This window comes from Pimephales promelas, chromosome 2 (assembly GCF_988280905.1).
Source record: "Pimephales promelas chromosome 2, fPimPro1.hap1.1, whole genome shotgun sequence".
Classification (NCBI taxonomy): Eukaryota; Metazoa; Chordata; class Actinopteri; order Cypriniformes; family Leuciscidae; genus Pimephales; species Pimephales promelas.
In genome coordinates this window covers 17,831,316-17,846,000 of record NC_142770.1, presented here as the reverse complement: position 1 = coordinate 17,846,000, position 14,685 = coordinate 17,831,316, and the positions used below count along the sequence as shown (strand labels likewise).

The 14,685-nt window shown below is 40.3% G+C and overlaps 1 protein-coding gene across 1 annotated transcript in view; it reads left to right on the top strand.

Moving 5' to 3' along the window:
* The window catches only part of rbm20 (RNA binding motif protein 20), a 72,550-nt gene extending 59,421 nt beyond the window's left edge, over nt 1-13,129 (top strand). Inside the window, exons 7-15 of the mRNA XM_089119145.1 lie at nt 931-1,074; nt 3,117-3,248; nt 3,326-3,405; nt 3,863-4,472; nt 5,571-5,651; nt 7,990-8,548; nt 9,709-9,816; nt 10,184-10,305; nt 12,391-13,129. Of these exons, the coding sequence (XP_088975271.1) occupies nt 931-1,074; nt 3,117-3,248; nt 3,326-3,405; nt 3,863-4,472; nt 5,571-5,651; nt 7,990-8,548; nt 9,709-9,816; nt 10,184-10,305; nt 12,391-12,459 (1,905 nt within the window). The 3' untranslated portion in view covers nt 12,460-13,129. The remainder of the gene's footprint in view (nt 1-930; nt 1,075-3,116; nt 3,249-3,325; nt 3,406-3,862; nt 4,473-5,570; nt 5,652-7,989; nt 8,549-9,708; nt 9,817-10,183; nt 10,306-12,390) is intronic.
* Nucleotides 13,130-14,685: the final 1,556 nt, after the last annotated feature.

Genomic DNA, 14,685 nt, shown 5'->3' with positions numbered 1-14,685 from the left:
TGGAGTAATGATGCTGAAAATACAGCTTTGATCACAGGAATAATTTATATTTTACAATATATTCAAATAGAACAGTAATAAATAGTAATTATATTTTACTATTTTGCTGTTTTTGCTGTATTTTTGGTCAAATAAATGCAGCCGTATAGTGAGCATAAGAGACTTAAAAAAAAAATTTTTGAATCTTACCGACCCCAAACTTTTGAACGATAATGTATATGTATATATATATATATATATATATTTACATTTTAGATCCCTTCTAGAATCTTTAAATTATGGTATAATAATAATTATTATTACATTTATTATATCTATTTTAGATATTTTTTTGAGTCTTGTGTTTTTTGTACTAGGTTTAATTTTGGTGGTAACATTTTTTTTTTTTTTTTTTTTTACATATTAGAGAGATTTTCTGTAGTTTTTAATACATGGAATGTAATTTCGATTATCCAAATTTCTATTTGTTTAATGAGTTTTTTAATTAATTTAAGATTTTTGGTATTTTACAATGGATTAATTAGCTAAATTTAGTTATTTTAATTTAATTTCAAAGAATAAATTAAAACATGAGGTTAATTTTTATGAGACGTTTATGATATCCCACATTGATATCTCAGGTTTAAGTTTCCAGTGCGCTTATGCTTTTAAATGATAAATCCCATCCTGCTGGTGTACGTGCAGACCCTCGCCTGCTCCACCAGTATTACCAGTAGGGGGTGTTAGTGAGCACAGCAGGGGCCAGGTGTTTTTTAACAAACTGTTTCAGGTTTGTTTCAAAAAGATCACACATTTACTGCTAGCCACAAATATGTTTGTATCACATGATGTGTTCAAATGCTCTTAAACATTTCCCACATTGTTGATCAGATGAACAAGTGTGGATAATCTAAGGGACTGTATGTTTAACTGCTTCCCATCCTCTCTCAGTTTCTTCAGCGTAAGGCGTGTCCTGGGCGCGTGGTCCACATCTGTAATCTCCCAGAAGGCAGCTGCACGGAAAATGATGTCATCAACTTGGGGCTGCCTTTCGGCAATGTGACCAACTACATCCTCATGCGCTCGACGCATCAGGTATGACTCAGCTTTCGAGTTGGGCAGAACCTCATTTCACCAAATACAACATGTTCCTGCATCAATGTCTTCCAATTAACCAATCAGATTTGATGGACAAGTTTAAAGTTTATGCCAAGTTTAGACTTACAAGCCTTGACAAAGGCTACTTGTGCCGAAACGTTGGTAATAATAAAATGTGCTCACGACTGTGTGCAGTTATATTCTCTTTACGCATTACGTTTAGACTTACAACCAGGGTTAGGTGGTTCTTCATCAGTGTTTGGATTATATTTTCGGACGGACAGGATTGTTGTTGTATAAAATTGTTGTAGGATTGTTGTATAAAATAAATAAATATGTCGACCCAGGAAAGTGTCAAACTCAATAAAGATCAGGATCCAGATTTGGACTATCCTCTTTGGAAAATCTTGTTTACACCACAGAATAAAAACTAAAAAAGTAATTGCGACTTTTTCTCTCACTATTCTCACTTTTTTTCTCTGAACTGCGTGATATAAACTCATAATTGTGAGATATACAGTCTTTTTTTTCTCACAATTGTGAGTTTATATCTATAATAATTGTGAGAAAATATGTTTATAACATGCAATTTTGTTATAAAATCAGGATTGTGAGGTATGAAGTCAGAATTGCGAGTTTATATCTTACAATTCTGACCTAAAAACTCACAATTGTAAGTTTATATCACATATTTCTGAGAAAAAGACAGAATTCTGACTTTATAACTCGCAATTCTGACTTAAAACTCACAATTGTAAATTTATATTATGTATTTCTGAGAAAAAGTCAGAATTGCGAGTTTATATCTTGCAATTCTGACTTTATAACTCGCAATTCTGACTTAAAACTCACAATTGTAAGTTTATATCACTTATGTCTGAGAAAAAGTCAGAAACGTGGGATAAACTTGCAATTGCGAGGAAAAAAAGTCAGAATTGCGAGTTTATATCTTGCAATTCTGACTTTATAACTCGCAATTCTGACTTAAAACTCACAATTGTAAGTTTATATTATGTATTTCTGAGAAAAAGTCAGAATTGCGAGTTTATATCTTGCAATTCTGACTTTATAACTCGCAATTCGGACTTTATAACTCGCCATTCTGACTTAAAACTCACAATTGTAAGTTTATATCACGTATGTCTGAGAAAAAGTCAGAAACGTGAGATAAACTTGCAATTGCGAGAAAAAAAAAAGTCAGAATTGCGAGTTTATATCTTGCAATTCTGACTTTATAACTCACAATTCTGACTTAAAAACTCACAATTGTAAGTGTATATCACAAATTTCGGAGAAAAAGTCAGAATTGTGAGACATAAAGTCACACTTACCTTTTTTTTAATTCAGTGGCGGAAACAAGCTTCCATACTTTTGAGTGAAACGGCTTCTCGAACAAGAATAAATGTAGGGCGGGGCCTGATTTTGTCAATGGGGAACTGATTGGATGGTTGTGGTTTGCCATTGGTTGATCTCATGTGAGTGACAGGTGGCCCCGCCCTCACGCCAGTAAACGCATCATCAGAGAAGAAAAGAGATGAGCTGTATGAGGGAGAAGATAATATTTTTTATTAAAGATTATGAGGGCACGTTAATATATTCCATACAATTTTTTGAAGTTTAAGTTTTTATTTCATGGTGACTTAAAACTTTTACATAACGTTAAATAACTGTTATACCTGTTATTTGACACTAAGATAGCAGTGTCCTGAGTTGATTTATTGTACAGTTTGTTTGTTGTAAATACTGCCAAGCTGCAGAAATAGATTTAGGCAAGCAATTTATGTACTTACTCTTTAAACCCTGACACCGATGATGTCTCCATCACCCCGATTCGTTAATCACGTTTGATTGACTTTTTGATTGGCGCTGTTAGTACCAACTGGATCCCATTCTGGGTCCAGTGCCAAGTTTGACATGTGCCTGAAATGCCTGGCATTGAATCGATCTTGTAACTGTCTTAAAGATTTATTACGCAATTAAAAAGAATATCTTAAAAGATCTGTTCGGATCCCATTTGACAGATTTTATGTTTCTGTCAGGCTTTTCTTGAAATGGCGTACGTGGAGGCGGCTCAGGCCATGGTTCAGTATTACCAGCTGCAGCCGGCCACAATCAACGCACACAAACTCCTGATCCGCATGTCCAAGAGATACAAGGAGCTGCAGCTCAAGGTACGTGTCGTCTCGCCTCATCGTCGTCACGTGACTCCAACAAACCCGGCTCAATAGTGTTTTGCTTTCTGATCCAGAAACCAGGGAAAGATGTCGACTCAATCATCCATGACATCAATTCCCAGAGAGAGCGAGATGAGGTGCAGGAGGCTGACAGGTGAGGATGTTTTATAAGGACTCTAAACTACATTTATTCAAAGAATACATTTCACTATGATAATGTGTCTGTATGTCACATTCCCCCCCCCCCCCCCCCCCCCCAAAAAATGTGCTCTGCTCTGGGCCAGGTTCAGTTCTTCATGGCTAAATTAGTGGCGTCTGACCAAGTAATGAATGTAGCTTTACAGCTCCCCCTGTTGGTGAACATAATCACTACGACTGCTCTGGGAACCAGCAGGCTATGATGGTTAGGCTTTTTTGCTGTGTATTTACTGGTGTTTTGAACATGCTGTAAAACGGGGACAGTCCTGGGTTTCAGTTGTCTTGTCCTCTGAAAAAACCGGGGCGTCTAATCACCCTAACATAAGACCAAGAAAGTGAAAGTGAGAGTACATTTGTGTTTTTAAAAAGATTTTTCTTTATCATTGTCTCAAATCCGCTGCTGGTTTGTGTAGGTACCTTCCAGAACGTGCAAGATCTCGCAGCCCAATCAGTCGTTCTCTGAGTCCGCGCTCCCACAGTCCGAGCTTCACTTCATGTAGTTCTGCACACAGTCCCCCGCGGCCTGACTGGAGCAACGGCATGGGGCCGCGCCGGGCCTCTTGGGACTGGACGTCCCATTCCCGAGGTGACGAGGACCCCCGTGAGAGAGACGACTGGAGGAACGACAAAGAGGAGAGAGCCAACGGGTGGCTGTCTGAGCGCAGGAAACCCTACCTTAAAACCGGGGACCGGATCAGCCCGCGGATGGGGCACGGGGACGAGCGGGGGAGGGACTGGTACCCCCGCGGGAGTCCTCTGGGTTCCTCCTTCTCCTCCTACCACTCCATAGATGACTTTTACAAGAAAGACTCACTGTACAAGACTGATAAACAGAGCAGGCCGCAACATCACAGACACGAAGGGAAAACTAAGAGACGGGACGGTGGAGACTATCACAGGCCGAGACACTCGGAGTCAGACGTGACGGACGACATCGGCTCCAACCGGATAGATGAAGACCGAGGACGCAGCAAGAGGTCGAGCCGAAGACGAGAGGAGGACGAGAAAGAGTCCCAAAATAAGGCACGTCCTACACTTTTCACAGCATTTTAAGAACAACTGTAACACAACTACGTATAATGTGTCACTGAATTTGAAATCACACACTTTAGATACACACATCATTTAGATCATGTATTTTATAAAACATGTTATTAATAATAAAATATTTATTTTAAATATTACACACTCTTTCAAATATATGAACTTTAAAACTAGGGCTGTCAAACGATTAATCGCGATTAATCGCATCCCCAAATAAAAGTTTGTGTTTACATAATATAGGCTATGTGGGTGCACTGTGTATAATTATTTTGTATATATAAATACACACACATGCTTGTATATATTTAAGAAATATTTTCATATATATACTGTATATAGATTTATATACAATTTATATTATATGTAAATGTAAATTTTTTTTAAGTAAATTATATTTTTTTCTTAAACATACATGCATGTGTGTGTATGTATATATATATATATATATATACAAATAATTATACTCAGTACACACACATATATTATGTAAACACAAACTTTTATTTTGGATGTTATTAATCGCGATTAATCGTTTGACAGTCCTATTTAAAACTCTTTAAATATACTGCTTTATTAAACAATATTTCAACTCCAAATCCAGAAAAGTTGGGATAAACTTGATCTGATATAGACTTCCACCAATGTTTCGTTGTCACATTTTTAACCCTAAGAGTTACAAATGGCAAGTATGTATTAGTGGATGCATGTGGTGCGTTACTGACCTTCATGACCCAAGGCACAGTTGTCTTTACATGTCTTGTACAGCTGTCGTGAGAACGGCAAAGGAAAAATTCATATAGATTACGAATGAGGATTGCATGAAGATCAAATGAATATATTATAAAACAATTGCATATTTATTCTGTGGAAGCTGGCCTAAATGAATAAACACAGAGTCAGACCTTTCTGATACCAACTAGACATTTGCTTGTAACACTAATACCAGAATAGATTAAATAGATTTAAGAAAACTATGATTCCCTATATAATTCTTTGTTATATATTAAAAGGAGTGGAACGTAAATGATCCACTTCAAGACAATATTTGAATAACACTGCTTTTTTAATGTATTACAGAAAGAAGAACATAGAGCAAAAGAAAGATCAGTGTCTCCTCATAACAGCAAACCTGCAGAGTCCTCAAAGTGTGAAAGTGAGGTAAACACACACATTCACATAGACATAAACAGTGTGCCGCGTTTCAATTACGGTATGCCTGTATTTATTTCTTCCGTAAAATTACGTTGCTAAAATTAATAAATATAATAAAAAGTTGTGATTGGCATTTCATAAATGTCTAGCTTGAGCAGGAAAGTAACCAAGCAACATATACAGGGTTTGATGTTAACACCCGCCAACCTGCAAAATGCAGGTCGATTTCAGCAGTGGCGTGTAACGCAGTCACTCCTACTAGCCATCATGGCGTGTTAAATTTTATATATAGTATAAACATTTTTGTCACATTTTGAAGTGTTGTCACAAATATAGATTTTTCGCTACACATATTGATACTGAAATATCTGAAACGCTTCCAATACTAATTTTCCACAGAAACACGATACCAGCTGCTCTCTCTCTCTCTCTCTCTCTCTCTCTCTCTCTCTCTCTCTCTCTCTCTCTCTCTGACAGTGAGTTACACACAAACCTGCTTCACCTCACTCACTCGTTTCATTTGCTCCAGATTGATATTGTTGCCATTACAGGTCTTGAATTTCCAGTGAATATAAATCCTTAAATCAGTTTCAGAGAAAGAAAACCCCAAGTCCATTTCAGTGAGTGAAATTGCAGAGTCCATTACAGTGAGTGAAAGTCCCAAGCTTGTTCCGATAAATAATATTCTCAAGCCTGTTCTTTTGAGTGAAGTTCAAGAGCCAGTTTTCCAGAGCCCGCTGCAGTTCATGAATCCAGTCCAGAATTTCTGCATTAACCCCTGCCCAAAGGAGGAGGCTGAGGAAGAAAAAACGGCCCTCTGCATGTCCAGCCCCTGAGCTCAGTCACAAGCACTCTCCAGCCACTGAGCTCAGTCACGAGCCCTTTCCAGCCCCTGAGCTCAGTCACAAGCCCACTCCAGCCCCTGAGCTCAGTCACGAGCCCACTCCAGCCCCTGAGCTCAGTCACAAGCCCACTCCAGCCCCTGAGCTCAGTCACGAGCCCTTTCCAGCCCCTGAGTTCAGTCACAAGCCCACTCCAGCCCCTGAGTTCAGTCACGAGCCCACTCCAGCCCCTGAGCTCAGTCACAAGCCCACTCCAGCCCCTGAGCTCAGTCACGAGCCCTTTCCAGCCCCTGAGTTCAGTCACAAGCCCACTCCAGCCACTGAGCTCAGTCACGAGCCCACTCCAGCCCCTGAGCTCAGTCACAAGCCCACTCCAGCCCCTGAGCTCAGTCACGAGCCCACTCCAGCCCCTGAGCTCAGTCACAAGCCCACTCCAGCCCCTGAGCTCAGTCACAAGCCCACTCCAGCCCCTGAGTTCAGTCACAAGCCCACTCCAGCCCCTGAGTTCAGTCACAAGCCCACTCCAGCCCCTGAGCTCAGTTACAAGCCCACTCCAGCCCCTGAGCTCAGTTACAAGCCCACTCCAGCCCCTGAGCTCAGTTACAAGCCCACTCCAGCCCCTGAGTTCAGTCACAAGCCCACTCCAGCCCCTGAGCTCAGTTACAAGCCCACTCCAGCCCCTGAGCTCAGTTACAAGCCCACTCCAGCCCCTGAGTTCAGTCACAAGCCCACTCCAGCCCCTTAGCTCAGTCACGGGCTCTTTCCACTCCCTAAGCTCAGTCACAAGCCCACTACAGCCCCTGAACTCAGTCATGAGCTCTCTGCAGCCCCTGAGCTCAGTCACAAGCGCAAGAAACGGCCCTCTGCATGTCCAGCCCCTGAGCTCAGTGATAAGCTCGCTCCAGTCCCTGAGCTCAGTCACGAGCTCGCTCCAGCCCCTGAGCTCAGTCACAAACTCTTTGCAACCCTGAGGTCAGTCACAAGCTTTATCCAGCCCCTGAGCTCAGTCACAACCCCTCTCCAACCCCTGAACTCAGTCACAAGCCCATTCCAGCCCCTGAGCTCCACTACTCCAGGATGCCCGTCCTCCCTTAGTTTTCATTGGGTTCAGTTTCTGTTTGCCTGTTTGACAGTTTTCCTGTGTGTTTAACTGATTGATCTCTTTTGTGTACTCTGTATTTAAGCCCTCAGTTTGAGTTGGTTCTTGGTCCTGTATCATCAGCGTGGTAGTGTTTCTCCATGTTATTCTCCTGTTTCTTGTGTTTGAAGTTTGATGACTATTTTGTTTATTCCTCCGTCATGCACTTCACTACAGCCACCAATCTGTGACAAAAACAGTTGTGCTTCTTAATACTTTTGTGGTGATACATTTCTTTCATTCAGGATTTTTGGAGTTCGAAAGAACAGCATTTATTTGAAATAGAAATCTTTTGTAACATTATAAATGACTTTACAGTCTCTTTCGATCAAATGAATGCATCCTCCATTGATTTATTGCCAAGGGACTGGAAAGTGGAGATGATGGAGAGGAGGAGAGCTGGTATCCTAAAAGCATGGAGGAACTGGTGACCGTAGATGAAGTCGGAGGTGAAGATGACTCTATAGTTGAACCTGATCTACCTGACCTTCAAGAGGAGGACCAGAGAGTTGAGCCCGTTCTGTCGGCGACAGAGAGCCCTAAACCAATTGCAGAAACCCCAACAAAAGTTGAGGACACTGTGGTGGACCCTCCTACCCTTCCACCACTGGATTTGGTCCCCGAGGAAAGCTCTGGAGGTGCTCAGTCCTGCCCTGGAGAGACCCCCCTGAAGTCATCTGTCCCAGAGCAGCCGGTCTCTCAACTCAACCAGTTCCCGTCCCACGAGTTCAAGAGCGCTTTGGAGGAGACATGCACCGCCACTGATATGGATACACAGACCAACACAGCCACACCAGCTGGGCCTCCAAACCACAGCAGCACATGTGAAAGTGGAAAAGTGACAGACTCGAGTAATGACGAAAAAAAGGAGGCAGAGTTGGACAACAAGGAGCCATGTCTCAAACAGGACAGTCAGAAGAAAGGTACCCACAGTCATATAAGTTTGTCAGTAATGCATATATAAACCCAGTTTTGGGGCGGGTTACTTACTGATACTACTAACAAATAGTTCTTAACAGTTCCTCATAACTACGGTAGCGTTTATGTAGCTCGAAAAGTAGAGCATTGCACTAACAACGCTGTTCATAGGTTCGATTCCCATGGAGCAATAACTGATCAATTGTGTGCCTTGAATGTAATGAATGTCGCTTTGAATAAAAGCATTTGCCAAATGCGTAATTGTTTGTTCAGATTCACTGGCTGAGTACTTCAAACCATTAAATCACGAGTGGGTTTGAAAAGCGAATCCTTTTGACTCATTAAAAAGAGCAAGTTCTTGAGAATCATTTGCCTGTGAATCGGACATCACCACTTGTACCATGTTCGGTTTTGCATGTACTCGAAAGTAACTTAACGACATATCTGCCGAAACCACATTTGGATTTTTTGTTGCACTCTGGAAAGCTGCTAAAATTTGTTTTGATTTGCCAATAAAAAATTTAACTTGATGACACATGCATTTTTGTTGTGTGTGAAAGCTTTGACATTTTGATAATAACTAGGGCTGTCAAACGATTAATCGCGATTAATCGCTTCCAAAATAAAAGTTTGTGTTTACATAATATATGTGGGTGCACTGTGTATAACTATTTTGTATAAATACACATGGGTGTATATTTAAGAAAAAATTTTTTAGAAATAAAATATTTATAATATAAATTATTTATAATTCTATATACAGTATATCCATGAAAATATTTCTTAAATACATACAAGCATGTGTGTGTATTTATATATATAAAATAATTATACTCAGTGCACCCACATATATTATGTAAACACAAACTTTTATTTTGGATGCGATTAATCGCGATTAATCGTTTGACAGCCCTAATAATAACTTTTGACAAAGGCAAGTAAATGATGTCAGAATTGTCAAAACCTATTTGTCAAAATGTATTTTTTTTTCGTACAAAAACTGTGAAATTCAAACTCATTTTGTAGAAGCTGCATTTAAAATCTACTTGATATAAAATCTTAGAGGGCATTTTTGAACCTTTTGCGGCAGTTTAATGTGATTTACAGGCTGTAGATAAAATAACATGTGCTTAGACTCATCATTCCACCTGCTTTTCTGTTCTAGATATCCCCGACTCATTACCGGCCCCTTCACCTCAGGCGACAGACATCTGTGCTGCGGCACCTTCTCAGGATCAGGAGAAAGCCATTAGTGAACACAGCATACCGTTGGGTACGTCCACCAGAGTCAAAAGATTCAAGCACATGACATAAACGCTGTTTAGTCCTGAAGAAGAAAGCATGAGCAATAGTAGCTGCGCTTTGAGCGGCTCTGGCTGTGATGTAGGCTCTCAGTGGGTAACTGAAGCCTTTAAGGCCAGTTGATGTCAGAGGAGCATTTGTCATCCTGTTGAGTGAGGTGTGAATTGCACCCTCGAGGCCTGAGCTTGTGTACTCATTACCACACAGCTAACGCACTTGATTCCCTCAGAAGAGCTGACTTTACACCCCTGCACACACACAGTATATGAGAATGTGGCTCAGAAAATGTATCGGTTTGGTGTTGTTCTGATTTCTGACTGGTTTTGTTGTTTTGGCAGGTGTGGAGTTCATTGTGCCAAGGACGGGATTTTATTGCAACCTGTGTGGCTTGTTTTACAACAGCGAACAAACAGCCAAGATGACACACTGTCGGAGTACAATTCACTACAGGAACCTACAGGTCAGAAATACTAACATGCAGTCTTCCTTTCTCTTTCCGTTAAAATATGAATGTTTTTCTCTTTCTTAACCTTTAAAGTTAAATGCAATTTTACTGCTTTGTCACCACGACAATACAAAACCATAAACAACGATGATTTAAACAGCTTTAACTCTTGTGCGGTGTTGAAAATAAAGCTGAAATCAAATAATATATAACTATTAAATGAAAATTTAAAATGTTGGCAATAAACTGAAATAAGTTGAAGTTGAAACACTAAAATTATTTACTGAAAAGTAGGGCTGTCAAACGATTAATCACGATTAAGCGAATCCAAAATAAAAGTTTGTGTTTAAATAATAAATGTGGGTGCACTGTGTATAATTATTTTGTATATCTATAAATACACACACATGCATGTATATTTAAAAAAAAATGTAATTATATATAAAATATTTATATATTGTATAAATCTATATACAGTATATGCATGAAAATATTTCTTAAATATATACAAGCATGTGTGTGTATTTATATATATAAAATAATTATGCACAGTGCACCCACATATATTATGTAAACACAAACTTTTTTTGGGATGCGATTAATCGCGATTAATCGTTTGACAGCCCTACTGAAAATAAATAAAACTGAAATAAAAATGAATGAAAGCGACTGTAAATAATATTATTTATGCAATATTTGAGAAAAAAACAACTAATAAAACGACAAAAACACATAACAAAATGACAAAAAATTCTAACAAAATTAACATGAAAAGTAAAAATATACAAAATAAAAGTTTATACGAAATAATATTCCAAAAATGTAATAATAATGATAAAATAACAAAAAAAATCGTTCCTTAAAATCTCTTCCCTAACAAACGGATTCACAAAAAATTAGATTAGCTAAACTACCGACTAACTAACTTGTACATGGAAGCAACTCGAATCAGTGAAGTGTTTCTGAAAAACAAGACTTTCTAGCAGAACATATATACGATGAGCTAAACTACAGTCTCACTAACTATGGAAGTGGACAGAGTGGACTGAGACAATCACTTAACAGAGTGTATTTGACTATTGCTCTCTTGGCATTAAAGCCACTTGCAAACAATGTGAAATTCAAACATCGATGTAGCATTTGGTCACACTACACTGCTACTTGTTGGAAATTGTTCCTTGTTACTGAAATTGTTACTACACTTACTTAGTTACTCACCACCACTGGTGACGGCAATGTAAGACAGACTGATCTAAGGAGCCCGGTCCTCGGGGTGGGATATGGTTTCTCATTAAAACGCACACATACAGACAGACGAACACACTTTCCAACACAACATAGTTGAGGCGGCCCGGAGCCGGACATTCCCCGTCATCATCACAGTCCGACCACAGCCAGTTGTCACGTCTCTCACACTCGAGCGGTCGGCCAAACAGCGCCACCTCATACTTCACTTCTCCGGCTGGAGGTCTGCCAGCTGTGTTGAGTTTACAAGAACTACAGTGAGAACTCAACACCAGAAGAGCACGACAGGTGAAACCCAGCGAGAGAGAGAGAGAGAGAGACTGTAAACACTACAGGAAACACCTGCTTTCCTCCCACATTTTGACCTTCTTCTTTTTCAGCTCTCCTTGTTTCACTGGTAAACAAGTACGCTTTTTGGTCGGACTCACATTTGCACGAGTTTCTTCGACTAAAGGCACTTTTATGTCATTAAAACAGACCTCTACTTGCCTCAAAGTCCATACTTGTCAGCTCAATAGTAGCACTTATAAAATGTGAGACAGTTTTTTCAAATTATGAAAAAAAAGTCCGTCACTATTATTTCAGATGACTAAATTAGGATTCATAAAAGCTATAAAATTAGTCTTTTTTGTCATTTTATCCACTGTTGGATATTGTCAGTGGATAAATTACATAAACGTATGGGTTTGAAAATTGTATTTTAATAGAGTTACTTCAGTGTAACAGTCAGATGCTGCCAGTCAGCCATTTTAGTCAGAGAAACCAAACTGTTGCTCTTCAAGGCTGAATGGTTGCCCTTTAAAAGTAAACCGACGTTTGTGTAATTTAATGGGGGGGTTGTTTGTGTTTTTATAGAAGTATCTGTCGCAGCTGGCGGAGGAAAGTCTCTTGAACTTCCACACCGAGTCGCCAAAAACTGAGTGAAGCTCACCTGAGACTGCCATCACTGTTGGGACACACTGAGTGAGACAAAGCCATGGAGAGACAGAGACACACAACACAAAGAGGAAAGGAACGGGACACAAGGAGAACTGGAGCAATTGGATACTTTGTGTACTCTAGGTCATGGCAATGTGAATTGAATTCTGAAAAAAACATTTTTTTTTAAAAAAATATTATATTTTAAAGGAATAGTTCACTGGAAACATTTTAAACTTTTTTTTATGCTGCTATTTTTCTGTACAATGCAAGTGAATGGGGACTTCTAATTTTAAAAGCATCATAAAAATTGGATTACAATGGATTAATCTGGATTACTTGATCAGATTCCTAAAGTTAAAAACTTGTAATTAGATTATATTACATTTAAAATACTTGTAATCTGACTACAGTTACTTTTTATTGATTACATGATCATTTAATCACAAAATGGCAGAAAATTATTCATAATTCAATGAGTATTCAATTCAAATCACTTTATTCATCCCCAAGGGGCAATTTAAATGACATAAAGAGTAGCATATATTGAACTACACACAGTTCATCATTAATAAAAATAAATAAATAGTTAAAAAATAAGAATAGAAAGTAGATAGGATGAGTACCTCAGTCTATTTCATGTTTTAGTGCAGTTCAAAGTTAGTTAATTAGTATAATTCTCAGCCACTGGCAGCTACCACAGTCAGCAACTGGCAGCTGCCACTCAGCAACTGGCAGCTGCCAGTCAGCCGCCAGTCAGTCAGCAACAGTCATTCACTGGCAGCTGCCAGTCAGCCACTGGCTATAGGAAATAAATTGTTTTCTATAATAAATTGAGAGTGTCACACTGCCACACTCAGCTGCCAGTCAGCAACTGGCAGCTGCCACACTCAGCCACTGGCAGCTGCCACCAGCCACCAGTCAGCTGCCAGTCAGCAACTGGCAGCTGCCACTCAGCCACTGGCTATAGGAAATAAATTGTTTTCTATAATAAATTGAAAGTGTCACACTGCCACACTCAGCTGCCAGTCAGCAACTGGCAGCTGCCACACTCAGCCACTGGCAGCTGCCAGTCAGCCGCCAGTCAGCCACTGGCAGCTGCCACAGTCAGCCACTGGCAGCTGCCACTCAGCCACTGGCAGTTGCCACCAGCCACCAGTCAGCTGCCAGTCAGCAACTGGCAGCTGCCACTCAGCCACTGGCTATAGGAAATAAATTGTTTTCTATAATAAATTGAAAGTGTCACACTGCCACACTCAGCTGCCAGTCAGCAACTGGCAGCTGCCACACTCAGCCACTGGCAGCTGCCAGTCAGCCGCCAGTCAGCCACTGGCAGCTGCCACAGTCAGCCACTGGCAGCTGCCACTCAGCCACTGGCAGTTGCCACCAGCCACCAGTCAGCTGCCAGTCAGCAACTGGCAGCTGCCACTCAGCCACTGGCTATAGGAAATAAATTGTTTTCTATAATAAATTGAAAGTGTCACACTGCCACACTCAGCTGCCAGTCAGCAACTGGCAGCTGCCACACTCAGCCACTGGCAGCTGCCAGTCAGCCGCCAGTCAGCCACTGGCAGCTGCCACAGTCAGCCACTGGCAGCTGCCACTCAGCCACTGGCAGTTGCCACCAGCCACCAGTCAGCTGCCAGTCAGCAACTGGCAGCTGCCACTCAGCCACTGGCTATAGGAAATAAATTGTTTTCTTATTATGAATATAATGTCATAATGTATAATGTGCCCACGGCCATTTGGTTTAATCGGGATAAACGGCCCCAAAACACCAATCATACACAAGAATAAAGGCATGACATTATATTCATAATAAGAAAACAATTTATTTCCTTTTAGAGAGAGTGTCAGGCGACGCGTTAGACTCGCAGTCTCAGCCTCGCTGAAAGGAAATAAAAAAAATTCTTATTATGAATATAATGTCATGCCTTTATTCTTGTGTATGATTGGTGTTTTGGGTACTGTTATCCCGATTAAACCAGTCAAATGGCCGTGATCCGACTGGCAGCTTGCAGACGCTTGCTGGACGCTCATCCAGCCAGCCGCTGCGGATCAGCGAATATAACGCGTTGCCTGACACTCTCGCTAAAAGGAAATAAATTGTTTTCTTATTATGAATATAATGTCATGCCTTTATTATTGTGTATGATTGGTGTTTTGGGTACTGTTGCCACGATTAAACCAGTCAAATGGCCGTGATCCGACTGGCAGCTTGCAGACCCTTGC